The sequence below is a fragment of the Ochotona curzoniae genome, unplaced genomic scaffold (assembly GCF_017591425.1).
Source record: "Ochotona curzoniae isolate NIBS_2020 unplaced genomic scaffold, NIBS_Ocur_1.0 scaffold_4937, whole genome shotgun sequence".
NCBI classification, from domain to species: Eukaryota; Metazoa; Chordata; class Mammalia; order Lagomorpha; family Ochotonidae; genus Ochotona; species Ochotona curzoniae.
This window is the reverse complement of record NW_024467126.1, coordinates 1,081,249-1,109,147: the sequence shown is the minus strand read 5'-3', so window position 1 is coordinate 1,109,147 and position 27,899 is coordinate 1,081,249. Positions and strand designations below refer to the sequence as shown.

At 60.0% G+C, this 27,899-nt stretch overlaps 2 protein-coding genes across 3 annotated transcripts; both read left to right on the top strand.

Moving 5' to 3' along the window:
* Nucleotides 1-375: 375 nt before the first annotated feature.
* Nucleotides 376-12,372, top strand: PYGM (glycogen phosphorylase, muscle associated). Of its 2 annotated transcripts, XM_040971131.1 has the most exons (20): nt 376-691; nt 1,652-1,753; nt 1,836-1,914; nt 2,004-2,107; nt 2,405-2,536; nt 3,486-3,597; nt 3,712-3,794; nt 4,034-4,177; nt 4,421-4,513; nt 4,686-4,832; nt 4,926-5,089; nt 5,262-5,376; nt 5,834-5,935; nt 6,212-6,359; nt 6,454-6,512; nt 6,632-6,773; nt 7,070-7,277; nt 10,844-10,978; nt 11,810-11,876; nt 11,997-12,372. In XM_040971131.1, the coding sequence occupies exons 1-20, from the start codon at nt 449-451 to the stop codon at nt 12,144-12,146; spliced, it is 2,529 nt and encodes an 842-aa protein (XP_040827065.1). In that variant the 5' UTR covers nt 376-448; the 3' UTR covers nt 12,147-12,372. The 2 variants fall into 2 exon arrangements, with proteins under 2 accessions (XP_040827065.1, XP_040827066.1); XM_040971132.1 differs by lacking the exon at nt 1,652-1,753 and having other exon boundaries at nt 444-691.
* Nucleotides 12,373-13,887: 1,515 nt separating this feature from the next.
* RASGRP2 (RAS guanyl releasing protein 2) lies at nt 13,888-27,380 on the top strand. The gene is made up of 17 exons (XM_040971133.1): nt 13,888-13,974; nt 15,747-15,887; nt 16,528-16,630; nt 16,937-16,999; nt 17,261-17,392; nt 18,079-18,229; nt 18,366-18,539; nt 18,645-18,761; nt 20,224-20,505; nt 21,078-21,155; nt 21,325-21,450; nt 21,698-21,813; nt 25,049-25,190; nt 25,564-25,600; nt 25,939-26,115; nt 26,950-27,014; nt 27,145-27,380. Exons 1-16 carry the CDS (start codon nt 13,962-13,964, stop codon nt 27,006-27,008), a joined length of 1,911 nt encoding a protein of 636 aa, XP_040827067.1. The 5' UTR covers nt 13,888-13,961; the 3' UTR covers nt 27,009-27,014; nt 27,145-27,380.
* The last annotated feature ends 519 nt before the right edge of the window (nt 27,381-27,899 follow it).

Here is a 27,899-nt window from a genome sequence, read left to right as displayed (position 1 = left end):
CCTCTTTAGGAACCCAGAAAAAGGGCCATTCTGGGGGACACCATAAGCCAAGTCACAAGTGCTGGGGTCCAGCCAAGCCTCAGGCCCTGTGCTGTAGCACCCTGCCTGACCGACCGCACAAGAGGCAAGGACTGGCCAGAAGACAGAAGCCCCGTGTGCAAAGCCCAGAGGAAGTGGGTCAGCACAGGACTGTGCGGGCTCGGGCTTCGCCCCTGTGCAGCTAGCCCAGCCCTCTCCTTCCTCCCCTCCCTCCAACCCCAAAATAGCTGCAGGATCTGCCAGGCCAAGACCCCTCCCATCATGGGTGGAAGTGGGGGTGGGGGGAGGCGGAGCCAGCAGACCAGAGCCAGGCTTTAAATTCCCTGGAGGCTCTGGAGTTCCACTCCTGGATAGAGGCACATCTCAGGCCACCCGTCCCTTGTCCGCGTGGCCCTCCCTCCCCGCAGCCATGTCCCGGCCCCTGTCAGATCAGGAGAAGAGGAAGCAAATCAGCGTGCGTGGCCTGGCTGGCGTGGAGAATGTGACTGAGCTGAAAAAAAACTTCAATCGGCACCTGCACTTCACACTGGTCAAGGACCGCAATGTGGCCACACCTCGAGATTACTACTTTGCACTGGCCCACACTGTGCGTGACCACCTCGTGGGCCGCTGGATCCGCACACAGCAGCACTACTATGAAAAGGACCCTAAGGTGCCTCCATGGGCACCTGTTGGTGCAGGGAGGGGGTGGGGGAACACGGGTGGGGGTGCTGGGCAAGCCTGACCAGGTGGCTGCCGCTCCCCGGGACCAGGGTGTTAGAAAATAAAGCGTCCCTCTGCAGGCGCCTGGGGTGCACGGGCCGGAGGGGTTTCACTGGGGATTTGGGGGGAGCCTGGGGCAGAACCAGGTTGAGGGGGAGGAGTGCCCAAGGCATGTGGGTTGTTTGCCAAGGCCCAGCACCTGCTTAGAAGCATGGGTGGGGTGGTGGGCAGGAAGGCAGTGAGGGCTCGGGGTGGGAGGGCATGGCATTGAGTATGTACATGGCATGCCACTGCCACAGGCGGGGCGGGCTGGGCAGCGGGGGCAGCAGGGATCAAGTGTCTACTGGGGTCACCAGCAAATGTCAGCAACCTAACACCCTACGGCCCGGGGCAAGGGAGGGGCCCAGGAGTACCCAGGTTACCCAGGCTGTACCCAGGCTGTACCAGCATCCTGGGCCCCCTGCATGGGTGGTGACTTGAGGGCCAAGGGGGACTGGGCTCTCCAAGGACAGGAGTTGGCAGTCACTAGCCCTGAGTCACTGTGTGACCTTGGGTAAAGGACTTTTCTTTTTTTTCTTCTGGCTCTTGGCTGTGGCCCCTCTTGGGGGTCCATTTGGGGTTGCTCTGTGCCGCGACTCCATTGACAGGCTGTTGGGAGGCCTAGGTCCCACCAAAAGGGCTCCCTGCTTTCCAAAGCAATCCCCAACCACGTCCAGAGCCGGCCAGAGAAGAAAGCATCGGGGTGGGGGAAGGGGGCAGTGTTGGAGATGGGAGGGGATTCTGTCCCAAACCAGAGGAATGCTGGGAGCAGAAAGAAATGGGGGGCTAGGGGTGGATAGCTTCAAGCTTGGGACTAGGGCAGGCAGGGTGACAGCCGCTGACCCCTCCCCTGCTGCGTCTCCCTGGGCAGAGGATCTACTATCTGTCCCTGGAGTTCTACATGGGCCGCACACTGCAGAACACCATGGTGAACCTGGCCTTGGAGAATGCCTGCGATGAGGCCACCTACCAGGTGTGCAGGGACGGGGCTGCCTGGCTTGGGGGAGGGGGCTCCCCCTGCTGGCACTAGACCCTCATTACTGTCCGTCTCCCAGCTGGGCCTAGACATGGAGGAGCTGGAAGAAATTGAAGAAGACGCTGGACTGGGCAACGGGGGCTTGGGCCGGCTGGCAGGTGAGAATACCAGGGGTTGGGGGAGGGTGGGGAGTGGGGAGGGCGGAGGGGTACCACCTGATGCTCACTTCCTTCTGCACCTCCTGTAGCCTGTTTTCTAGACTCCATGGCAACCCTGGGCCTGGCTGCCTACGGCTATGGGATCCGCTATGAGTTTGGGATTTTTAACCAAAAGATCTGTGGGGGCTGGCAGGTGAGCTCCTCCATATCCCGGTCACCATGTAGCAGACAATCCATCTGCTTCTGGGATAGATCTGGGAGCAGTCGTGGCCTCTAAGGGAGATTCCATGTTGTCCCTTGGGGGGACCCCACAATGGGTAGACTGCTTGGGACACACCTGTACCACCAGACCAGGGCCCACCCAGAGCCCTTAATTCACACTCTACACGAGGCGCAGCACCACACTGCCCTCAGGAGTGTGAGGGCCTGGGTGTGACATGCCTCCTTCCTGGCACTCTCTCCACTTCTGCCCCCTACACCCTGGGCTCAGATGGAAGAAGCAGATGACTGGCTACGCTATGGCAACCCCTGGGAGAAGGCCCGGCCTGAATTCACACTGCCTGTGCACTTCTATGGCCGCGTGGAACACACCAGCCAAGGGGCCAAGTGGGTAGACACACAGGTGAGGACAGAGCTGGGGGTGGCCCAGGGAGTGCCCATTGTGAGAGGTGGGGGTCTAGGTGCCAAGGCTCTGAGAGGGTCGGTGACTGGCTGGAGGTCACACCACCACTGGGGCCATGGAAGGCTGAAGTCAGGGGACATAGGTCCAGGACAGAAAACAACACGGTAGAAGGTTGTACAGCACACGGGATGGAGCTTGCAGCCAGGCTGGGTATCCAGATCGTCTGGCTGCGGCCGCAGTTCCGCAGTGGGCATGGCGGGGCAGCTGCCGGAGACGCTCGTGCCTGTAGAAGAGCTTGCAGGAGTCTTTCTCCCCGACCCTGATGGCCTCACTGGGCGTTCTGGGATGGATTCCTCCTAGTTCAGCTGTAGCTGCCCCTCCACTCAGATCCGGGTCCCTCCCAGCCTGTGGAGGGAGGGTGAGGCCCCAAAAAGAGGCTCCCTCAGAGGAGTGGCCATAGCCCTGGTGCCGGGTGCTGCTGTGTGGTTCTTGGCAGCAGTTCATGGGAGGTGGTGTCGGCATTAATCACTGCTGATTAGCTCTGTGGTCGAGCAGGCGTAGGCCCTTTGGGTGGTTTGACCTGGCTCCACCCTCCCTCCATCCCCCAATTCTCTCACGGGTTCAAAGTGTCATTCAGCTTCTCCTGACGGGCAGCCCCTCACACTGTGGGTACACCTGTGCCTCCGCCCGTGTCCCTCCACCGTTCCCATGACCCCCTTGACGTCTGCCAAGGCCAGGGTAGGGGCGTTGGGGGGGCAGACATGGGAGCCGTTTGTCCTTCCCAGAGGAGGTCCAGGGAGGTTGGACATTTTTCTCACGGTTACCATGCTGGTAGCTAGGCATTGAGACCAGGATCCAGGTAAGGGAGCGGGCAGAGGACACAGGCAGGGGAGGCCCTGGGAGTCCCATGGCGCCGATGCCCAGCTCCTAACAGCAGGTGTCCCCACAGATAGTGCTGGCCATGCCCTACGACACACCGGTGCCCGGCTACCGCAACAACGTGGTCAACACCATGCGCCTCTGGTCGGCCAAGGCGCCCAATGACTTCAACCTCAAGGACTGTGAGTCCCCTTCCCCCACCCCGCCCCACTGCAGGTGTTGCCCTCCCCCTCCCCCGGCACTGTTGCCACAACCCTGGGCCGACTCTGTCTGTCCCCCCTGCTTTCGAACTTCAGTCAATGTCGGCGGCTACATCCAGGCCGTGCTGGACCGCAACCTGGCAGAGAACATCTCTCGAGTCCTGTACCCCAACGATAATGTATGTCACTCCCCACCCAGCCTGGGAGCTGGAGAAGAGGGGTACTGGCTGTGCCCTAGTCACACCCAGGGTGCCACTGCTGGCCTTGGATGTCCCATCCCCAAGACCCCAGGGAGGTGGGACCTCTGGGTGCTGGTGACTCCCACAATACTCCTATTGTATGTGGGGGGGAGGTGCAACCCCTGCTTCCACTCTTTGGTGTCCTGCCCCGACTCCAGCCTGGCCCATCCTGTCTCTAGTTCTTCGAGGGCAAGGAGCTGCGGCTGAAGCAGGAATACTTTGTTGTGGCGGCCACCCTGCAGGACATCATCCGGCGCTTCAAGTCCTCCAAGTTTGGCTGCCGGGATCCTGTGCGCACAAACTTCGACGCCTTCCCGGATAAGGTGCCATCCTCCCCCGAACCCCTGGTGCCAGTCCCATCTCATAGATAGATAAAGTAGAGGCTGGCAGTGTGTGTGTGTGTACAACTCGCCAAGGTCCCCAACCAGCAGACACACACATAGCGCCCCTGACCCTGGCCCTCCCCACTGCCCGTCTTACTTCCCCTTCCCCCAACCACAGAGCCAGGCTGGGTTATCCTGGGGGCTGGAGGAGAGTGACCTCAAAACGCTGCTTCTCGCTCACAGGTGGCCATCCAGCTCAACGACACTCACCCCTCGCTGGCCATCCCTGAGCTCATGAGGATTCTCGTGGACCTGGAACGGCTGGGATGGGACAAGGTGAGCTTGGCAGCCTCCCTCCCCCAGTCCTAGTTGAGCCTCTCTCTGCCTGATCTTGGGAGGATGGGGAGATGAGGTTGAGGGCAGCAGGTGAGCTGGAGGTGGGCACTGGAAGATAGTGGCAGGGACTGGCTGGCAGCCCTGTTCACGCCCCCCCGCATGTGCGTTCCAGGCCTGGGAAGTAACGGTGAAGACGTGCGCTTACACCAACCACACGGTGCTGCCTGAGGCGCTGGAGCGTTGGCCGGTGCACCTCATGGAGACGCTGCTGCCACGCCACCTCCAGATCATCTATGAGATCAACCAGCGCTTCCTCAACGTGAGGCTGGCCGGGGAGTGGGGAAGGGGCTTAGGGAGGGGGCCTCAGGACCCAACTGGGTCCCAGTAGCAGCTCTGGACTCTGCTGCCACAGCGCGTGGCGGCTGCATTCCCAGGGGACGTTGACCGGTTGCGGCGCATGTCGCTGGTGGAGGAGGGTGCAGTGAAGCGCATCAACATGGCACACCTGTGCATCGCCGGCTCACATGCGGTCAACGGCGTGGCCCGCATCCACTCCGAGATCCTCAAGAAGACCATGTGAGCCCTGCCTTACCCCTCCTTGCAGGGCCCACACCCTCCTCCACCTGGGCACGCAGCTCCCACCCCACTCCCCTTCAGCAAAAACAGGGGCAAGGGTCTCAGAGGGAGATGCCCATCTCACAGGGGGTGAGTGGTGACCCCTGCCTCCCATACATCACCCATACTACAGTTTCAAAGACTTCTACGAGCTGGAGCCTCATAAGTTCCAGAACAAGACCAACGGCATCACCCCCCGGCGTTGGCTGGTGCTGTGTAACCCCGGGCTGGCAGAGGTCATTGCCGAGGTAGGAAGACCGAGTCGACGCAGGGTGCTGGGGTCAGCCAGGGACAGTTATGTGGTTCGTTTGTGTACAGAGGGTCCCCAGCGGAGACCAGAAATCTTCCTCTGCCTACAAGGGATGCTGTCTCCTCCTTGGCACCTGGGTGCCCTGTGCGGTCATGGCAGCCCTGGCTCTGGAAGCCGGCCTGGCGGGTGCCACCACGTGACGAGGGGGGTCATTGGGTTACACCTAAAGTGAGACTAGAGGAGGTCTCAAGGTCACGCTAGCTGGAGGCAAAGGCCAGGAAGTCCTGCTGGGTCCAGAGGTCCGGGTCAGGGAAGGGGAGAGCGATGGACAAGGATGTCCCACGCCACACGTGGAGGCGGGGTAGCAGGAGCGTGGCTGACCCAGACAGGAATCCGTGTGTGCTGGGAGCCAGGAGGACAGGGGCCAGACTTGACCCACAGCCATCTTCTCTCAGCGCATCGGGGAGGAGTACATCTCAGACCTGGACCAGCTGCGCAAACTGCTCTCCTACGTGGATGACGAAGCCTTCATCCGGGATGTGGCCAAAGTGAAGCAGGTAGGGAGAGCGGCTACCCGGTACACCTGGTACAGCTGGCTGGCATGTGGCGCTGGTGGTGATGGGAGTGCAGGAAGGTTTAAGAGCGCTCAGCTTTCCTGCCTGCCCCAGGCTCTTGGTGGAAGTTGCCTGGAGCCGGTGGTGAGAAGGCATCACATGATCCTAGCATCCGGGACGTGTTGATGAGCAATGGCTGCCCTGGTGCAGGAAGGTAGCAGGTGATCTGCTTTCCCAGGGCCTGAGTGACAGTGAGCCCTCCCCCTCCTCTGCTTCCAGGAAAACAAGCTGAAGTTCGCTGCTTACCTGGAGAGGGAATACAAAGTTCACATCAACCCCAACTCGCTGTTCGACGTCCAGGTGAAGCGGATCCATGAGTATAAACGGCAGCTGCTCAACTGTCTGCACGTCATCACGCTGTACAACCGTGAGTGGTGGGGCCCTGCGCTGGCTCCCCGGCTCGCCCCTCCAGAGGGAGGCAGGAAGGGGCCAGCCTGCCGATTCCTTTCTTCTCTCGGTAGGCATCAAGAAGGAGCCCAACAAGCTTTTCGTGCCTCGGACCGTGATGATTGGAGGGAAGGTGAGAAGACGAGGCTTGACCAGGGCTCTCGGACTGCGGCTGGGGGGTAGGGTCAGAGGTGAGTGTTGGCGGGGAGGTGGTGTAAGACGGTTATGCTGAGCCCACGCTGTGTCCTGCAGGCTGCGCCTGGGTACCACATGGCCAAGATGATCATCAAGCTCATCACGGCCATTGGGGACGTGGTGAACCATGACCCCGTGGTGGGAGACCGCCTCCGTGTCATCTTCCTGGAGAACTACCGGGTCTCACTGGCTGAGAAAGGTAGGGTTGTGCCAGAGGAACCCTGTGAGGAGGGGACAGCGGGGGACCCCCGGGGCCTGTGGGTTTCCTTCAGGTTGGATGGTGGTGGAGGGGGATCTTGGGAGATCCTGGATGTGCAAGGAGAGAGGGCGGGGTGGGGTGGGGCCAAAGGGGGCCATTGTTGGTAAAGCCTGTGGAGTTGGAACTGGGGGTGGGGTTCCCTGGGTCTGGCTCTGTCCAGGAGGCCAGCCTCATCTCCAGGCTGTGAACCGGGCTCTGGCCCAAGATGACCACATGCCCTTGCTGCTGGCCCACAGTGATCCCGGCCGCTGACCTGTCCGAGCAGATCTCCACGGCGGGGACTGAGGCCTCAGGCACCGGGAACATGAAGTTCATGCTCAATGGTGCACTGACCATTGGCACCATGGATGGCGCCAACGTGGAGATGGCGGAAGAGGCGGGAGAGGAGAACTTCTTCATCTTTGGCATGCGGGTGGAAGATGTGGACAGGCTTGATCAGAGAGGGTATGGGAACCAAGTTCAAGGTGCCTGGTCAGGAGGCCCCAGGGTGCTGTGGCTGACCCAGGGTGCCCAGAGCAGGGCTGGGAAGGGGAGGTGTGCCGGCTAGGCTGACCCAGCCTGGGCCTTATCAGAGTTAAAAGCCTGAAGATTCTGGGACACTCTAGAGGTCGCTCACAGCAAACAAGGTTAATGAAATAGGATGTGAAAGAAGCAAATCAGAAACTGAAGGGAAGGAGACGGAGGCATTATGTCTATCCTAAGAAATACTACTGTTCTGGAATTGGGAGCAAAATTGAATCCTTAGTTTCCTGGGAAACCATGACAAAAAGAGAAATACAGAGTAATTACAACTGTGCTTGTAGCCAACACGTTCCTTCAAGGATGTATTTCCTTGGCATTATTTGTAAAAATGTTAGTTCATTTTTTTCATTGATTTTGAAAGGTGGGGTGACAGGTGGATTCTGCAGTGGATCTCTTTTCTCCACTGCTTTACTCCGTCAGTGCTTGCCTCAGCCAGGGCGGGGCCAGGCCGGTGCCAGCACCCCAGGTCTCCCAGGTGGGATCAGGGGCCCAAAGTGTCCTGACCCTCTTTAGCAGCTTTCCCAGGAGCATTAGCAGGGAGCTGTGTTGGAAGTAAAGCAACCCAGACTCAAGTGCCTGAATGGGATGCTGGTGTTGTGTGCGTTGGCTTAAACAGCTGTGCCACAATGATGGCCCCAATTTTAGAAAAGCTATCTTTAATATTATTTTATTGTTGTTGTTATAAGAAATATATGCTCTGGGGCTGGCTAATCCTCACTTGCAGTACCAGCATCCCAACCAAACACTTGCTGGTTCGTGTCCCAGTTGCTCCACTTCCCATCCAGCTCCCTGCTTGTGGCCTGGGAAAACAGTTGGGGATGGCCCCAAACCTTGGGACCTTAAACCTGTGTGGGAGACCTGGAAGAAGCTCCTGGCTCCCAGCTTCGGATCAGCTCAGCTCTGGCTGTTGTGGCCACTTGGGGAGTGAACCAGCAGATGGAACAATCTTTCTCTGTCTCTCCTTCTCTCTATAAATTTGCCTTTCCAATAGAAATAAATAAATATTTATATATATATGCTCACTAAAAAATGGCAATGAAATAATTCCCTCCTATAATTTCATCATCCAGATTTAAAACCACAGCTTATCCTTTAAAATTATTTTAAAATTTATTTTGAGGGGAAAAAGAAAAAACCTAAAATGAAATTTATTTTGAGGATCCAGCATAGTAGCCTAGTGGCTGGGGTCCTTGTCTTGCATGTGCTGGGATCCCATATGGGCTCCGGTTTGTGTCCTGGCTGCTCCACTTCCCATCCAGCTCCTTGCTTGTGGCCTGGGAAAGCAGTTGAGGACGGCCCAAAGCCTTGGGACCCTGCACTCGCCGGGGAGACCTAGAAGAGGCTTCTGGCTCCTGGTTTTGGATTAGCTCAGCTCCAGCCATGCGGCCACTTGGGGAGTGAATCATCGGACAGAAGATCATCTGTCTCTCCTCCTCTCTGTATATCTGACCTTCCAAAAATAAATAAATAAATAAATAATCTGAAAAAATAAAAAATATCTTATTTGAAAAGTGAGAGAGCGATCTTGCATTCTCTGGTTCACTCCCAAATGGCCACCACAACTGCCAAAGCTGAATTAATCCGAAACCAGGTCCGGGCCTCCCGCGTGCGTGCAGGAGTCCAAGGCCTTGGGCCGGCCTCTGTGGCTTTCCCAGGTACATGAGCAGGGAGCTGAACGGAAAATGGAGCAACCAGGACTTGAGCAGTGCCCACATGGGATGCCAGTGCCACAGGCAGAGGCTTAGCCCATATACCACCACGTGGGCCCCTACTTCCTCTGCTTCTGGTCCCGCCTCTTGTTGTCAGGCAGTGGTGATGGGTCAGGAAGTTGACCTTTTGCCCCACAGGGACCTGATAGTGTTCTAAGCTACTGACAGATCCAGGCGTGGGTGCTGTGGGCATTTGGGGAAGTAAACCACTCCTCTCGCTCGCTTACTCTGTTTTCTCCCTGTCTCTGACTCTCAAATTTTTATAATACATTTTAAAAATAAATTTTATAATAAATTTTTAAAATTAAATTTGTTGCAGGGTCCCAAGGCTTTGGGCAATCCTCAAATGCTTTCTCAGGCCACAAGCAGGGAGCTGGATGGGAAGCGGGACTGCCGGGACACAAACCAGTGCCCATATGGGATCCCGGCGCCCTCAAGGCAAGGACTTTAGTCACTAGGCCACCGTGTCAGGCCCTGAAATGACTTTTAAACTCCATTTCCCAGGCCTGGCAAGATAACGTAGCAGTTAAAGTCTTTGCCTTGCCCAAATGGTCGGATGGTCACTGGTTCTAATCCCAGTGGCCCTGCTTCCCATCCAGCTCCCTGCTTGTGGCCTGGGAAGGCAGTCAAGGACGGCCCAAAGCCATCCTTGCACCCGCGTGGGAGCCCCGGAGGAGCTCCTGGCTCCTGGCTTCGGATCGGCGCAGCACCAGCCGTTGCGTTCACTTGGGGAGTGAACCATTGGACAGGAGACCTTCCTCTCTGTCTCTCCTCCTCTCTGCATATCCGCTTTTTCAATAAAAATAAATAAATCTTTAAAAAAAACCCTCCATTTCCATGACAATTTCGAATTTTATACATATAGTTTTTTTAAAAAAAGTTAATTTATTTTTATTGGAAGGGCAGATTTACAGAGAGAGAGACAGAAAGATCTTCCATTGCTGGCTGGTTTACTCCCCAAGTGGCTGCTACAGCCGGAGTTGAGCCGATCTGAAGCCAGGAGCCAGAGGCCAAGAGCTTCTATCTGGTCTCACATGCGAGTGCAGGGTCCCAAAGCTGCAGGCCACAAGCAGGGAGTTGGGTGGGAAGCAGTGTAGCCAGGATGTGGACCAGTGCCCATGGGGATGGTAGTGCTTGCAAGGGGAGGACTAGCCACTTGAGCCATTGTGCCAGGCGCTCTCCTGGAAGTCTTGACAGTTCAGGCTAAAGGCTGGTGCTGTGCATGGAGTCCGATGTCATAGTGCCAGTGGGAGCCCTGGCGGCTCCACTTGCACTCCAGCTCCCTGCCACTGTGCCCAGCAAGCAGCGGAGGATGGCTCACATGCTTGGCTCTCTGCCACCTGTGTGGGTGACGGGGATGCAGTTCTAGGCTTTGGCCTGTCCATTTAGCTGTTGTGGGCATTGGGAGAGGGAAGCAGTGGATGGGCCATCTGCAGCTCTGACTCTCTTTCGCGCATAAATCTCCATGAGAGGAAAAACCAAAGCTGTGGCTCAGTCCTTGGGCAGGAGGGAGGGAAGTCTGACATGCTCAGCCCTGACCCCTGGGGAGCCGTCCCTGTCTTTCTGGGGGTCTCCTTCAGGCCTCCAAGCCCTAATCTACGGAAACGGGGATGGGCAGGGGGAGAACTGGCAGAGCAGGGAGGAGGATGCTGGGAGGACTTCCCGGAGGTGTGGTCAGGCTGCCAGGGACTTCCTGGACTCTCCCTGCAGCAAGGGAGGCGGAGGGAAGGTGGCAGCCACACACTGGCACAGGAGCTGAGCCCTGGGCTGGCCTGGCAGGTACAACGCCCAGGAGTACTATGACCGTATCCCTGAGCTGCGGCAGATCATCGAGCAGCTGAGCAGTGGGTTTTTCTCCCCGAAGCAGCCAGACCTGTTCAAGGACATCGTCAACATGCTCATGCACCACGACCGGTGAGTGGGGGGCCAGGGTCCACGGAGGCCGGGGTGGGGGCTGGAGGTCCATGGAGGCTGGGGTGGGGGGCCGGAGGTCCATGGAGGCCAGGGGTGGGGGGCTGGGGGTCCACGGATGCCGGGGGTGGGGGCCAGAGGTCCATGGAGGCCAGGGGTGGCGGGCCGGGGGTCCACGGAGACCGGGGTCGGGGGCTGGAGGTCCATGGAGGCCGGGGTGGGGGGCTGGGGGTCCACGGAGGCCGGGGTGGGGGGCTGGGGGTCCACGGAGGCCAGGGTGGGGGGCCAGAGGTCCATGGAGGCCAGGGGTGGCGGGCCGGGGGTCCACGGAGGCCGGGGTGGGGAGCTGGAGGTCCATGGAGGCCAGGGGTGGGAGGCTGGGAGTCCACGGAGGCTGGAGGTCCATGGAGGCTGGGGTGGGGGGTCAGGGCCCACGGAGGCTGGGGTGGGGGGCTGGAGGTCCACAGAGGCCAGGGGTGGGGGGCCGGGGGTCCACGGAGGCTGGGGTGGGGAGCCCACAGAAGCTGGGGGGAGGGGAGACCACGGAGGCCGGTGTTGGGGAGACCACGGAGGCTGGGGTGGGGGTCCAAGGAGGCAGGGGTAGGGGGCCCACTGAGGCCAAGGTAGGGGGATATCACGGAGGCTGGGGTTGGGGGGTCCGCCGAGGCTGGGGTGGGGGAGACCATGGAGGTCGGGTTGGGGGAAAACCATGAGACCAGAGTGGGGGTCCACAGTGACCGGGGTCGGGGGGTGGGATCTCCAGCTGTGGGCGGGGCGGGGCCGTTGACCTTTGACCTCGACCTCACAGAGCTGCTTTCCCTTCTTCCCCAACAGGTTTAAAGTCTTTGCAGATTATGAAGACTACATCAAATGCCAGGAGAAAGTCAGTGCGCTGTACAAGGTGAGAGAGGACCTGAGGGTGGCATGTGATGGGTGGTGTTCCAGTGGCCCCGCCCCAGGGGTGGAGCCAAAAGATGGGGAGCTGGCAGGGAGACCTCACAACCCCTCCTGGGTCCCACAGAACCCCCGAGAGTGGACGCGGATGGTGATCCGGAACATAGCCACCTCGGGTAAGTTCTCCAGTGACCGCACCATCGCCCAGTATGCTCGCGAGATCTGGGGCGTGGAACCTTCGCGACAGAGACTGCCAGCCCCGGATGAGAAGATCTGAGCCACCAGAGCGGATCCCAAACTGGCCCTCCCCGCCCTCAGTCTGCAGGCCTCCTCATCCGCAGCACAGAGGGCCTGCAGTTAAGAGTTCTCAATCCCTTCCTGGAGTTCCCCCACCCCCAGCGTCAAGATCCCCACGTCCCGGTGCCTGGGGACACGGTGCCCCCTCTTGTTTATGGGCTCTGACCAACTGCACCCACTCCCCAATAAACAGAACCTCCTTAGGAGCTTGCTTCCTGTTCTCTCTGTTGGCAGGTATTTTTAGCTCCTTGGCTGGCACACCAGCAGCTGCGCCATCACCCGCTTATGCCCAACCTACTCGGGGCAGGTAGATCCCTTGGGTGGGAGAGGAGGAGAGAGGGTGGCCCCGTGGGGACAGCGCCTGGGACTCTCCTGCCTCCCTCCCTGCCACGCACCACCATCCACGCCTCTCTTCTGAGTGCCGTGTCCATACTAGGTCAGCGGCCAGCCTGGCTGGGCAGGGGCGGAGCGTTTGCCTGGTGCCCGCCTTCCTCCCCGGAGCTGGGAGCCTGGACTTGGCCTGGGGACTCCGGGACTACCTAGCATCCACGCTGCCATGGGCAGGGCCTGGGGAGGCGCGGCACCTCCTTGGCTCCGCCCCACCCCACCCCTGCAGCGTGGAGGGGTCTCTTAGCAGGTGGCTGCGGCCCTGACAAAGCCTGGGGGAGCTTGAGCACAGCACACACCCGCCCGGGTGATCTGGGCTAGGCCAGTGTCACCCCCCATACACACACACTATTAGGGGCCACTGAGGACCAGAAAGGGCGTGTTTTTCACATAAGGGAGCTGGAGGGAGGGGCAGCGCCAGCCTGGGAGGGGAGGTTTGGGCTCGTGGTTTCGCAGTGTGTCTGAACCCTAACGGCCGGAAACTGGTGCCTGCTCCTCCAGGCATGGCTTGTGGGGACCCCAACCGCCGGCAGGCCGCCGCCCCTCCCCAAGTTCCTCCCTGCAGGGACTGTGCCCCAGCTGCGCAGAGCCGGCCACCGCTGGCCCCTGCCCCTTCTTTGGTCCAGGGCTGCAGCGTGGCGAGGGAGGAGCAGTGGAGAGGCCCCCCAAGTCCAGGCCGCAGCTCTGGCAATCCCCATTTCGCATCTCCCTCCCCCAGCCTCCTCTGCCCCAAATGCCACCCCTCTCCCCCGGCCAAGGCCCAGCGGTGCCCAAGGCAGCGACCTGCAGCGGCCCTGAGCCTCCGGCGGGCCAGCCGCAGGAAGACGCCCGGCCCGGGGATGGGTTAGCCCCGTGGGAACGATTTGTCTTGAAAACAGGAACCCGGGCCGGGGGGCTGGGCGGGGCGCCCCTTCCCCACCGCAGTCCGCTTCCTGCCCCTCCCGGTTTCCTACCCTGACACCCAGGCAGGGCGGGGTGTGTTTGTGGGGGGTGTGCAGAGTGGCGCCCACAGGGGTGCTGGGGGGGAGGGGAAGAGAGCTTTCGGATTAGCTCCCCCTCTCCGCGTCCTGCGCAGCCCGGCCTCCGCCCACCCACCCCGGGTGCCGCCGGTGGCGCAGCCCCCCGCACCCTGCCCGCCTCGGGTCCCGGGCTGCGCGGCAGGCGGGCGAGGGGTTAAGCTGCCGCAGGGACCTGGGCGTGCGGGGCCGGGGAGCCCCCGGCGGGGGAGGCGGGAGGCGCGGCCGGCAGTGCGGAGCCGGGCGCAGGGGCGGGGAGGGGGCGGCCGCGGCGCGGAGGCGGGGCGCGGGGCCGCGGCGCGGAGAGCGGGCGGGAGCCGCAGCCGCAGCGAGGCCGGCGGGCGGGAGTGCGGCGAGCTGGCGCCGGCGGGGCCGGCTGCGGGCTCCTGGCCATGGGTCCCAAGAGTGAGTGAGCGAGCGAGCGAGCGCGGCGGGGCGCCGGCTGGAGGAGGGCGCGGTCCCTAGGGTTCCCCTCCCCATCTAATCCCCAACTCGTAGGACGGACCCCGAGGATGGGCTCGGGCTGCGGGTGGGTGGGCATTGTGCGGCTCGGCTCGTGGGGTCGGAGGGAGATGTCCTAAAGGACCCAGGCATTCTGGACCATCCGCGCGCGGGATGGGGCTCCTCCTCCATGGGGCCGTCCCCCGTGAGCCCCCATTTGACAGATAAAAAAATAGAGGCTCGGAGAGGCCAAGTGTTTCTCAAGGTCACACGGCAAGGGAGCGGTAGGAACAGGCGGGCCGTACAAGTCGACTTGACAGCTCCCTGGAGGGGCTTCTCTGAACCCCCAGCGCTGGTGGCGGGGTGTGTGGAACACGTGTGGGGGAGGGTACCCTAACATGGGGCCGGGCTCTGCTAGGTCTGGGAGTAGGGGGAACCAGGGCACTGGAGCCCCCCCGGGGTGCAGGGGTGGGGAGCTGCAGGGATGTGTGCGCGCAGTGTGTGTGTGGGGGGGGGGTGTGAGTCCCAGTGGGGGTGTGTGCCCGTGTGGGGGGCGTGTGCGCGCTGCAGTGCACCGGCTTGTCTGCGTGCACACGTGTGCGGGTGTCAGCGCTGCTCTGGATGCAGACCCGGGTGGGCGGAGATAGGGGGTGGGGGATGGCTGGCTCTGGCTCAGGTGCACCGCAGGTCCCGGGGGCGACCCCGTGCACGGGTGACATGTGCCCGGGGACATGTGCCCTGGCGTGGGTGCCATTGTGCACGCCACACAGCCCGACAGCAGGCAAATGCCCGGAGCCCGGCCAGCAGGCCAGAGGGGCTCGCTTGTCCCACAGGGTAGGTCCCTGGTCTCTGGTGGATAACCAGGCTCTCACGCGAGTGTGTGTCCCAGCAGGAATGTGCAGGATCGCACCGGCGACCCGAGTTGCTGGCGTGGCCGGCTCTCCCTCCCCACCCACGGCACTAGCGCCCTCTTCCGGGCGCCCTACTCCGCGTGCGCCCCCAGTTCCCTGGTGCGGCGTGGTGGCGGTGGGGTGGGAGCTGCGGCCCTGGCCGGGCTAGGGAGCAGGCAGGTCCGTGCAGAGGCCGAGCCGGCACCCCGGCGGAGGCGCGGAGAGCCCGCTCCCTACTCACCCGCCCCAGGAATGTTGCCCTGCACTCCAGCCCGCTTCCCCAGAGGCAGGCCCCTGGGGGCCGCTCCAGCCCCGCCTCCCTCCCCTTAGGGCGCCCCGAGAGGCAGCGCGACGGGCAGGACGCCTGGGTTTCCTCCTCTCCACTCCCCTTCTCCCATCCCGGGGAGAAATTCCTCCGAGGTCCCCTCAGGCTCTGGGTTCCCAAAATAACCGTGCGGGGGAGGGGAGGCTGCGGAGGGAGGGAAGCGGGAGGGGCGCGGAGCGGAGCTGCGGGGTGCTGCTGCAGGTGCCTCCGGGAGAGCAGCGGCCTGCGGCGGGCGGGACACCCCGGCGCGCCCCCTTCTCGGTGGAGCCCCTTGACCCTTCCGCGGCTCCGAGGGCGGGTGGGCCGGAAGCGTCTCAGCGGTCCGTTTCCCAACCCGGCGGTTGCAGCATCCCAGGCCGGACCGTTTAACCCCGGGAGTGGCCGCAGCCGGCAACTCCGCCCCTGCCCGGCAGGGGGCGTGCCCGCCCCGCCCCGTTCCCGCCCGCAGCACCCCCAGCTCACCCCGGTCTCCCCGAAGCGCGCCTCGGCACGGACTCCCGCCTCTGCCTCTCTCCGGACAGGGGTCGGGGCCGGGGGGCCTCCCGAGAGCACAGAGCCGCTTGGGCCTCGCCCACGGGCGCCGGCCACCATGGCGTGCACCCTGGACCTGGACAAGGGCTGCACGGTGGAGGAGCTGCTCCGCGGCTGCATCGAAGCCTTCGGTGAGTGCCATGGGGGGCGCACGCCGCTCCCGGGCCGGACCTCTTGCCCGGACGCCCGCTCCCCCCCAGCTTCGCCCCACGCAGCGTCTGCGAGGAGTGCCCTCCTCCCATCAGTGGCTTGAGAGACGCACACGCAGCTGCAGGTGAAGTGCCCACTACTGCAGCCTTCCCAGCGGGCGGGGAAGGAGTCGGCTCCCGGTCTCCGAAGGCACTCGAGGGGCATTATCTGGTCTCCCCGGGGGATCCGCAGGAACTCGCCATCTCCGGCCTGGGAGCTGTTTCCGGCTGATGCAAAGGGGGGTGGATGGTGGGAGGTGGTGGCGGCTTATCAGGGGAAGGGGGTGCCCCTTCCCCCAGCACTCAGGAAGTAATGACCTCTGGATTCTTGACCCAGGGGAACCCAGGCTCCTTTCCGTTCCAGCTGGTTCCGCTCCCAAGCCTCGAACCCTGCCCTAACCCGCTCCCCTCCCCCAACTCTGCTTTTCCCTTCAAATGCGCTTGTTGGCTTGGGCTCCTAGGTCAGCAATGGGTGCCCGGGGTCGGGAGTGGACGCAGGGGTGTGTGTGTGTTGGGGGGCTGGGAGGAGCCCACGTTGCAGGACTACGGGCCAACCCCCTGCCTTTTGCCCCTTGCGAGTTAGATGACTCCGGGAAGGTGCGGGACCCGCAGCTGGTGCGTATGTTTCTCATGATGCACCCCTGGTACATCCCCTCCTCGCAGCTGGCCGCCAAGCTGCTCCACATATATCCTTCGCGCACGGCCCAGGCGGGGCAGGGGGACGAGCTGCGCTCCGGGTCCAGCCCGGGCTCCTCCCCGTTGTGACTCGGGCTCCGCCCCCCTCCTGGGTCTCAGCCCTGCTCCTGGCCCCTTGCTCCCGTCCCCGTGGCGCGAGGGCTTGCTTTTGGCCTCTCGTGGGACCTGGACAGCCACTGCCACCTGCTCCCTCCTCCCGGAACCCTTTTCCAGAACTTCTACTCAGGCCCGCCCCGCTTCCCACCTCCCTCGGAACTCTGCCCTGCCCATCCTTGTCATCCTTAACTCTCCGGCACCTACCAACAGTCCCGGAAGGACAACTCCAGCTCACTGCAGGTGAAAACTTGCCACCTGGTCAGGTGAGTCGCCCTTCTCCTGGGGCTCCTGCTTCGTGAGGAGGTCTCAGACTGACCCCAGGAGAAAGGACAGAGAGCTGGCGGGGGATGTAGAGTCCTGTGGACGAGAAGGAAGCTGTGGGAGGAGGTTGCTGGGTGCTCTGCTGCTGGACCCTCGTCCTCTCTGGGGGCCTGTCCAGTCTGGCGTCGCAGGGGAGTGGGAAGGGGCTGGTGGAGGAAGGACGTCCTCTCCCCACTGCCCAGTGACCCTGTTCTCACCACCAGGTACTGGATCTCAGCCTTCCCTGCCGAGTTTGACTTGAACCCGGAGTTGGCTGAGCAGATTAAAGAACTGAAGGCTCTGCTGGACCAGGAAGGGAACCGGCGGCACAGTAGCCTCATCGACATTGAGAGCGTGTACGTGGGGGCAGAACCGGAGCCGTGGGGCTGGGGCTCAGCATCCCACGCAACCTGCACCTAATAAATGTGTGTTGAATGAGTGAGGGGTTACGTCACTGTGTTGTTGAAAAACTGCCCGTGGCTGCTTGTTGCCTGCGGAGTACCTCGCCTGGCCTTCAGAGATGCTTAGCGGCTTGGCCCAGTGTGGCCTTCCGGCTCCGTCCCCCGAGCCCACTGCCCGGGACATGCACTTCCGTCATGGCAGCTGCATGGGCCTGTTGCGTGAGCTGCTGAGTCCGTTCCCACCGTGGCTCTCTGCTCTGTTCGCTGCTGGCCGCCCTCTGAATGTGCAGCCTCAGGGCTCTTCCAGGGCAGGCTGTCTGGTGCCCTCAGATTCCTTGGCAGTCTGCAGCTCCTGTCCCAAGCACTCCCACTCCACCCCGACCTGTGCGTCTGTGTCCCTCCGTGGACTCTTGATTTCCTCCAAGGGCAGGTCTGGTGCCTCCTCTCTGTCCCCTCCCCAGCGCCCAACACAGAACGTGTGATCAGAGAGGCACAGGCAGGAACTGCAGGACTGGGACCTTAGTCATGGAGCGGTGGCTCACCAGTCTGCTTGGGTGGCTTGTCTGTGTGAGTGTGGAGGCAGCAGGCATAGGGCATGTCCCAGCGAAGGGCTCACTACTCCTGCGCCTCCCCTACCCCAGCCCCACCTACAAGTGGAAGCGGCAGGTGACTCAGCGGAACCCAGTGGAGCAAAAAAAACGCAAGATGTCCCTGTTGTTCGACCACCTGGAGCCTCTGGAGCTGGCGGAACACCTCACCTACCTGGAGTATCGCTCCTTCTGCAAGATCCTGGTGTGGCTCCAAGGCTTGGGCCCAGGGCTCTGGGTGGGCTGGGACTCAGGAGGGGCGCACTGGGGGTTGTTGGGAGGTTTGGAGGGTGGCCAGGCCTGAGTTGCACCTGCCCATTCGCCTGCCCACCCGCCCGCAGTTCCAGGACTATCACAGTTTCGTGACCCATGGCTGCACGGTGGACAACCCTGTGCTGGAGCGCTTCATCTCGCTCTTCAACAGCGTCTCGCAGTGGGTACAGCTCATGATCCTTGGCAAGCCCACCGCCCCGCAGCGGGCCCTGGTCATCACGCACTTCGTCCACGTGGCAGAGGTGCCCACCCCTTCTTCCCTTTCCCACGCTCCCCTCCCCTACCTCCAGGCCAGGATGGCCCCCCTCGCTCACGCCCCTGCCCCCTCTTCCCCATCCATGGTTCAGAAGCTGCTGGAGTTGCAGAACTTCAATACGCTCATGGCCGTGGTCGGGGGCCTGAGTCACAGCTCCATCTCGCGCCTCAAGGAGACCCACAGTCACCTGAGCCCTGAGACCATCAAGGTGCCTGGGACAGGGCAGGGAGGGGAGCTTCGCGAGGCAGAGAGTGGGAGGGGAGAGGAGGGTTCTGCTGCTGTCTGTGCTGGGCAGCTGAGGTTCGGGGGGGGATCAGTGCCTTTCCCAGGTTGCCCAGTGATAGGAACAGAATGAGGACTCTCAGGCCTGCCTGACGCCAAGGCTTGTATTTCTTTATCTTTTTTGTTTTGCTCAAGTGGTTAATGCCAGGCCACCTCAGAATTAAGGTTTTTTTTTTTTTTAAAGATTTATTTTGTTTTTATTGGAAAGGTAGATATACAGAGAGGAGAGACAGAGAGGAAGATCTTCCGTCCCATGATTCACTCCCCAAGTGAGCGCAACGGCCGGTGCTGTGTCTATCCGAAGCCAGGAGCCTCTTCCGGGTCTCCCATGCGGGTGCAGGGTCCACAAAGCCTTGGGCTGTCCTCGACTGCTTTCCTGGGCCACAGGCAGGGAGCTGGATGGGAAGTGGAGCTGCCGGGATTAGAACCGGCGCCCATATGGGATCCCAGGCATGCAAGGCGAGGACCTTAACCACTGCGCCACCGCGCCGGGCCCAGAATTAAGTTTTGAGAAGTTTACTTACCTGGCACAGTGCTGGCTGCAGCAGTTGCAGCTCTGCTGGGATGCCCGCCTGCCATGTCAGGTGGCTGCATTTGGATCCCAGCTCAGGCTCTGGGAGGTGAGGGTGTGTTGCTCAGGCACGTGGGCCCTGTCCTCCCACGGCGGTATTCCAGTGGAGCTTCTGGCTCCTCCCTGGCGGTTCTGGAACTATCTTGGGGGGGTGGAAGTGAACAGTGTTGGGATCTCCATCTCTTTCTGTTTTCGAGTAAATAAAAATGTGGAGAAGTTGATTTTTCGTGCAGATACTTGGAAGTCCTTGCATATAAAAAGTCTTCAGAAATCCTTGGAATAAATATAGTATGAAAAAGCTGTGCATGGATTGCGAAAGCTTGCTTTTTACACCGACTTCAACTTTAAAAGATTGATCTATTTATTGGAAAGGCAGTAGAGAGGTGGGGAGAATCTTCCATATATTGGTTCACTCCCCAAATGGCTGCAACAGCCAGGGCTGGGTCAGGCTGGAGCCAGGAGCCAGGAGCCGCGTCGTGGTCTCCCTTGTGGAGGGCAGGAACGGAGCACTTGGGCCATTTTCTGTGACCTTTCTGGACACATCAGCAAGAAGCTGGATTGGAAGTGGAACAGCCGGGATGCTATTGTGTTGGACACTTGGGTTTTCCCTGCTAGCCTGTTCCAGGACCCAGGGCCTGGAGTGAACTCTGACCCCCAGGGGTCTCCTTTCCCCGTTCCTGTCCCTGACTTCTCTGTTCCCTTCATGGCCAAGGCTGCGTGTGTGTGTGTGTGTGTGTGTGTGTGTGTGCGCGCGCGCACGTGCGTGTGTGCATGACCATGAATCTTTGCTCCTTCTCCCTCTTCCCCTCCCCCCAAGCTCTGGGAAGCACTGACTGAGTTGGTGACGGCCACAGGCAACTATGGCAACTACCGGCGCCGCCTGGCAGCGTGCGTGGGCTTCCGCTTCCCCATCCTGGGTGTGCACCTCAAGGACCTGGTGGCCCTGCAGCTGGCCCTGCCCGACTGGCTGGACCCTGCACGAACGCGGCTCAATGGGGCCAAGATGAAGCAGCTTTTTAGCATCCTAGAGGAGCTGGCCATGGTGACCAGCCTGCGGCCACCTGTGCAAGCCAACCCAGACCTGTTGAGTCTGCTCACAGTGAGTGGCCATGGCAGGCAGCTGGGGGAGGGGGAGAGGGCAGGTACGCCTGGTACTGCCTATGTGGCCTTGGCCTTGGGCACTAGCTGCTGGCTCCAGGCTCTGGCTGGAGATGTGGACTGGGTCCTGGATTGGGTGGCTGGCAGTGGGCTGTGTTTAAGATTGGGAGTTTACTTGAGTTACAGAGAGTGGGAGAGACGGATCTCTGGGTCAGGCCCCACGTGGTTTGCCTCAGCCAGAGCAGGGCCAGGAGAACCCAGAAACCAGGGGCTTATTCTGGGTCTCCCACATGAGTGCAGGGGCCCATCTGCTGCTTTCCTAGGTCACAAGCAGGTTGCTGGATGGGAAGTGGAACAGTTGGGACTTGAACTGGCACCCCTGTGGGATGCCGGCAGCTCAGGCAGAGGATTAGCTTGTTACAAGGGTCCCAGCGGTGCTCTCTAGTCATGGTCTGGGGCTACTGAACAAGGTTTGAGCTCCTTGCCCTGGGTCTGGGCTGAGCAGTGGGTTCTAGACTCGGGGCTGAGGGTTCCAGAAGGAGGCGGGGCTGTGAGCTGAGGCATGTGTCACAGGTGTCTCTGGATCAGTACCAGACGGAGGACGAACTGTACCAGCTGTCCCTGCAGCGGGAGCCGCGCTCCAAGTCCTCGGTAAGAGGGGTCCCTCAGCCTGCCCACTCGCCCCGCCTGAGGGATAGCACCAGAGCTTCGAAGCTTACCCCACGTGTCTGGTTTGCTGGGGTGGGGGGGTAGTGGCCTGGGGTGCTCCCTGTCTGTATTGTTCTGGCCCTCCCTCAGCCCTTGACCATACTCCTTACAGCCGAGCAGCCCCACTAGCTGCACTCCACCTCCCCGGCCCGCTGTGCTTCTTGAGGCATGGACCTCCACAGCCAAGCCCAAGCTCGATCAGGCCCTGGTGGTGGAGCACATTGAGAAGATGGTGGAGGTAAGACTGTCCGGAGGCCTGGGCTGGTAGAGGGTGGAGGGCAAAGTTGGCTTGTGAATGTCCTGGTCAGAAAGGGTCAGGTTGCTGAGAGCCAGTCCAGGGGCCACCTGCAAGAGCCAGTGCTTGATCCCTAAGAAGTGTGAGCTGTGTGGACGGAGGCCCCTGCCCCTGGGGGTGGAAGTGGAGGTGGAGGGGACACTTGGTAACCAGGTCTGGAACATTCTGCCTTCTCCCTGCCCCCTCCCAGTCTGTATTCCGGAACTTTGATGTGGATGGTGATGGCCATATCTCGCAAGAAGAGTTCCAGATCATCCGTGGGAATTTCCCTTATCTCAGCGCCTTTGGGGACCTCGACCAGAACCAGTGAGGAGGGCTGGGGGCCCCCGAGGGTGGGCGAGGCAGCCCGGCTCACTTCCCCTCTAGGCCAGTGGAGGCCTTTGAATCCGGCGACCTCGGCCTGGCCAGGGAAGCTCCTGCTGTGGGGATGGTTCTGATTATTACTATTTTTAAAAAAGATGTCTTTGAAAGGCAGAGTGGCAAAGAGAGGAACAGAGAAAGAGAAAAATCTTCCATCAGTGTCGGTCCATCCCCCTAAGTGGTCACAACAGCCTGGGCTGGTCCAGACTGAAGCCAGAATCCTGGACCTGGGGCCCAGGCGTGTGAGCAGGGAGCTGGATCAGAAGTGGAGCAGCTGGGACTTGAACTGGTGCCCCTTCACGGGATGGTGCTGTACCGCACACAGTACAGGCCTCAGGGTCCTGGTTCTTTTGGGCAGAGGGAGGCTTGGTATAACCTTACCGGTTCAGGTGGGAGAACCTCCACCTGCATTTTGTGAAGACTATGGCCTAGGGGCTTCCTTATATGTGAAGCTTGCAGCTGGCAGACGGGGTGGGCAAGCTCAACTTGTGGGCAGCCAGTTTTAATGAGTAGATAAGAAAGGCCTGGAATTAGCTTATCAACAGTTCACATGCCAGAATTTGGGAAAACAGCTGGCTCTCTGAGGCCTTGTTACACAGGATGCCCCCCTGTGACCTTGACCATGTGCCCCTAGTTTTGCTGAATAGACAAAACTCCAGTCCAAATTTATAATCCATCCCAGGTTGATGAATTTTTAAAATGTTGCTCTATGTTCAAAACATGCTTTTCAGAAACTCCCACATTCCAAAGCCATGGTAACAAACATCCAGGTGGTAAAACAGTCATGATGAACAAAGTACTGAAAGTAAAAAGTGAAAAAAAAAAGGTAAATTCTTTCCCTCATTTCCTGGGGATAGACAAACTCAGGATTTTAAAAAATTAATTAACTGATTTATTAGAAAGGCAGAATTACAGAGCTCTTCCATCTGCTGGTCATTCCCCAAGGGGCAGGCTAGCCCAGGGCTGGGCTGGTCTGAAGCTTGGAGCCAAGAGATTTATCTGGGTGTCCCCCATGTGGGCAGAGCCCCAAGCCCGTGGGCCAGCTGGATGCTGGATCTGAAGCGGAGCAGGCAAGACTCCATCCAGTGCTTACATGAGATGCCAGCATTACACACAGCGTCTTAACTTGCTGTGCTGTAGCGCCAGGATCCTAGATTCAGATCAGCTTCCTGGACTGGAGGTTGCAACCCTTGAGGCTGGTAGGACTCTCGGGCTTGAACTGCACCTCATGCAGGCCTCGTGCCCAGCCCCTGGGCGGGCATTGCAGCCAACAGCTGTGTCCTTCTGGGAGGAAGATTTGCACGCAGCCCCTCCAGGACCAGCTCTGCTCCCTGCTTCAACTGGAAGCTTCTTCCTTGCTTCTAGAACTCGGTGGTGGTGTGTGTGAGTGTTGGGTGGAGAGGTTTCTCTCTTGCAACGTCACCTAGGCATTGCCCGCCACTCTTGGTGTACTGTTATTCAACACCTGGGCATTTGTAGCGTTGTGGTCTATTTCCTTTTTCTTATGGCCTTTGTTTTTCTTTTCCACTAAACTCTTTGTCCCTGGGGATGTCTTTCCCATGGGAGGTCACCTAGAATGAGCTCATTTGGTAGCCCAGCTTCTCCCCACGGGGTCGGCGCCCCGTGTCCCCCCAGCACCCTCCTGGTAACATGCGCACGGGGGCTCTGCCAGGCGTTTGTTGTGACTTTATCCCGGGCTGCCGTGGCCCTCCTGGGCCCTGTGCACACAGGCCAGTATTCCTGTAGCAGAAAATTCCTAGAAGTGGGATAATTGGATCCAAAGACATGCACATTTTTAATAAGGGGGCGGCTGCCAAGCTGACCTCGGCTGGGGTTGTACCAGCTTGCACGCTCGTCAGCAGTGTACAAGTGCCCGCTTTTCCCACTCTCTGTGCCAACAGCGGCTGCTATAATAAGCTTTACAATTTTGCCAGTCTCCTTGGCAAGTGGTATCTTGGTTAAATTTGCATTTCTTTAATACTAATGGGGGTAGGGTATCTTTTTACACATATTTATGGGCCACTTATGTGTCTTCTGTTAATTGCCTGTTCATATTCTTTGTCCATTATGCTACCGGGTGTGTTGGTCTTTTTCTCATTGATTTTTCTAGAGAATCTCTGTTAATGGATATGTATTAACCCTTTGCTGTTCAATGTGCTTGCAAATATTTTCTCCCCGTGTGTCATTTATGTTGTCTTTTTATTTTTCCATATAAAATTTGAAAACTCGTGTGTTCGATATGTCAGTCTTTTCCTTTTTGGCTTCCTGGATTTGTGTTCTGTATAGAAACCAGTTCCTCCTTCTCCAGCCTTTTAAGGTGACCAGATTATTCCCGTTCTCCAGATGTTTTGATAATTCTATAATGCAGGGTAGGAATCTATTTTTTTTTCCAAGTGGCCAGTTGCCCCAGTGCCCACTGGTCTGGAGGAGCCATCTCACCACCCTTGGCTGCCCAAACGCAGTGCGTGGAGGGTCTCAAATAAGGCCAGGTCCTTATGGGAGTAGCTCCCCGCCAACTGCTCTGACACTGCGGCCAAGCCCACTACATGCATGACTCCCACAATCCCGTAAGCTTCAGGAATGTTCCTTTTGCTCACCAGGGAAACATACCTGCTAGCACAGGTCCGGTGGCTGGAGGTAGCGCTGGGAGTTGAACTGTGTGCAGAATACATACTCCTTCTGTCCTTGAAACACAGAGACGGAACCGGGCGAGTGGGCTGGCCTGCGTTCTGGGGGTCCTTCCGGAAGGGAGAAGCAAGAGCGACCCGGTTGTGGTCTTGCCAAATTCCAGCAGAGGCCTCCCTCCCCCCACTTCCCGAGAAGGCCCTAGCGCTTGTCTCCCATCCGTCCTGTGTGGAACACGCTTGGTGCTTCCGCGGGCGTTGATAACCGTGAAGTGGGCAGGCAGGACCCCTGTCCCTGCTGCTTTGGGAGAGATCCAGCGTGTGCGGCTTGCCCAGCTAATCTGGTGGCCGCTGCTCCAGCCCTGCAGCCCTGTATTTCCCAATCGAGGGTACGGGAGGCCCCCACATCAGAGTTGGGCCAGGACGCACCCCTCCCCGCTTTTTTTTTTTTTTTTTTTGTGGTCCGCGGGGCCTTTTCAAGGGGGGTGGGCTAGGGCCTTGGTGGTAGGTGGTCCCGAAGCGCACCCAAACTGAGGCACCCCTCCCCCGCCCCGCAGGGACGGCTGCATCAGCAGGGAGGAGATGATCTCCTACTTCCTGCGCTCCAGCTCAGTGCTGGGCGGCCGCATGGGCTTCGTGCACAACTTCCAGGAGAGCAACTCCTTACGCCCGGTCGCCTGCCGCCACTGCAAAGCCCTGGTGAGCTTCCTTCCCTGCGCGCCGCTGGCCCCGCGCATCTCAGACCATGGCCCGGGCCCACCCACCTCAGGTCTGACCCCGCCACCTGCGGGCCTGGTCCCGCCCATCCGACACCGTGCCCCGCCCTCCGCAGACTGGACGCGCCCACTCCCAGAGTTGGCCACGCCCCGATGTCTCGGTCACGCCCCTCCTCCCTAGGCCCCGCCCCTGCTGGAGCGGCCACCGCCCAGCAGATTTTGTAATTTCCACCTGCCCTTCAGTGTGACCCTGAGTTGGGTTCTAAGACTCCGAAGCCCCTCTGTCCGGAAGAGGTAGAACTGTTACCCCTAAATCCCAACACCGCCCACCAGTACGGCCCCCTTCTCTGTTGCAGATCCTGGGTATCTACAAGCAGGGCCTCAAATGCCGAGGTGAGATGCCAGACATGCAGGCTCCCCCCCACCCCCCGCCAGGCTGGCTTACTTTGTGGGTGGGGATTCTTACTTGTGAGGTGGGGCGACGACCAAGCAAGTGTGCCCCTTGGAAAAGGAGACCAATGAAGGTGCCTGGGCTAGCCTCCTAGGGGGTGTTTATTTTGGTAAGGCAGCTTGCCCAGGCACAGAAAGCCCTGGAACGGGCAGAGACTGACTGCGTTGCAAGCAATTTGGGGAGAAGCGTGGGATGCAGGCTGGCCTGGAAGGTGTGCTAACCGATGCCACCCGTCTCCCCCCCTGGCTGGCCCCGGGGTGCCCTGTCTGCCCGCTTCCAGCCTGTGGTGTGAACTGCCACAAGCAGTGTAAGGACCGCTTGTCGGTGGAGTGTCGGCGCCGGGCCCAGAGCGTGAGTGTGGAGGGCTCTGCGCCCTCACCCTCACCCACGCACAGCCACCATCGTGCCTTCAGCTTCTCCCTGCCCCGACCTGGCAGGCGAGGCTCCAGGCCTCCAGGTAAGATGGCATGGGGGACAGCTGTGTGCCTGGAGCCGAGGAGGGAGGGGGCGTGGCGGGACCACCCACCCCACAGAGAGGGAACTCGTCCAGGTGCAGGAACAGTGATGGCTAGGACAGGTAACACAGTGTTCATGGGCCCTGGACGAGGCTGGAGAGCGACCCTTGTTCCTGAGGAAATGCGAGGCCAAAGAGGCTTGGCGATTGCAGCCATGCTCTCACTTTGTGAGAGGGATCGGCAGTGCATCCGGGAACTCTGAGCCCCGTGAGCCCTGCTAACCTCTCGGGCAGGCGGGCGGGTGGGCCGCCCTCGGGCAGCGAAGGATGGTCTCTGCCAGTGTTTGATCAGTTTGCTGCCTGGCCATGTACCAGCTGACAGTTTTGCCGAGAAGGGTCTGAATGATTGTGTGAAACTAGGGGTAAGGCAGTTGACCACAACCGTTTGGGTTGCAGTAAGACTTCAAAAATAGAGGCAGACCTGGGGCGGAGGGGGCCTCCAAAATAGAAAAGAGGCAGAGAGAAAACAAGCAAAAAAACAAAAAACCCATTTGCATTGGGCCTTCTGAAAGTGCTGGGGGTCAAGGAGGTGAAATGCCCACACAGATGCCAGCGAAACACATTACTGCCAAAAAAAAAAAAAGGCAAAATAAAAACTGGTCAGAAAAGCCTCATTCAGCTCATTTAGGTCATTCGGGGGAACTGAGCTTTGGGGGTCAGCTTCCAGATTGGAGGATACCCTCCATGAGCAGGAGCAGGGAGAGATGCCGAGGTCCCAGGTCCTAGGGTGGGCTCTGTGATCACCCTGCCCCCTTCATGCCCCCCAAACCCTCATAGAGATCCAGGAGGAGGAGGTGCAGGCGGTGGAGGACGGAGTTTTTGACATCCACTTGTGACAGCTGGTGAGTCCTCTCAAGGCTGATGAATCCTGCCATAGTTGGGGGGCTGGGGTGGAATGTTGGGGTGGTGGGCTCCTGCCGGGCTGGGGGCAGTAGATATCTTTCTTACCTCCTTTGTTTTTTCTCTTCCCAGCTGTGACTGGATCCGGACTTGATCCTGCCTTGGAGATGAGATCATATTGAAGCAGAGCAGGGAGCCTGGGGAGAGGGTTGGGGGTGGGACTAGGGTGTGAGGGTGGCATGCGACTGACCGACCAACCGACCGACCCAGGAGGGCCATGGCTAGGGCTGGTGTCCCTAAGATTGTATAGACTCTTGTGAATATTTGCAATTTTTTTCCAGATGGAATAAAACGGCCCCTGTAACTAACCTGGACCCTCAGAATCTAGAATCCTGGGGCCGGTAGTGGTGGGAGGAGGAGGGAAGGCACTCGCAGGGACTTCTGTCTTGGGAACGGGAAGATCTGGAATTGTGTGTGTCTGGAACCTCGGGAGATGGAAGCTTAGAACCAGGGACCTGTTCGAAGGTCTAGAGTCTTGAAGAATCCAGAAGCTTGAGGATGTGGAACTTGAACCTGGTATGAGACTGTACCCCAGCTTTGTTGGGCCCCATGGCCGTGCATAAACAGAGCTGCCTTGACGTGTGAACTCTGAACTTCCAGCGATGGGGTGCTCCTGGCTGGAGCTCTGGGGTGCTGGGAGTGGGGGCAGCCTGGGTGCTGATCTCCAGGGCAGGGAGGTAGGGAGGGAGGCCTGGACACCTCAGGCAGGGGGTGCTGTGCTCTGGGACCTCACAACCGCCTGGCCCGAGGCTGCTGCCAGCCGGAAGGATAGGACTTCCAGGGGAAGTAGTTATCGATCCAGCTCTGAGCCTCTGGCTGCCCCTCCC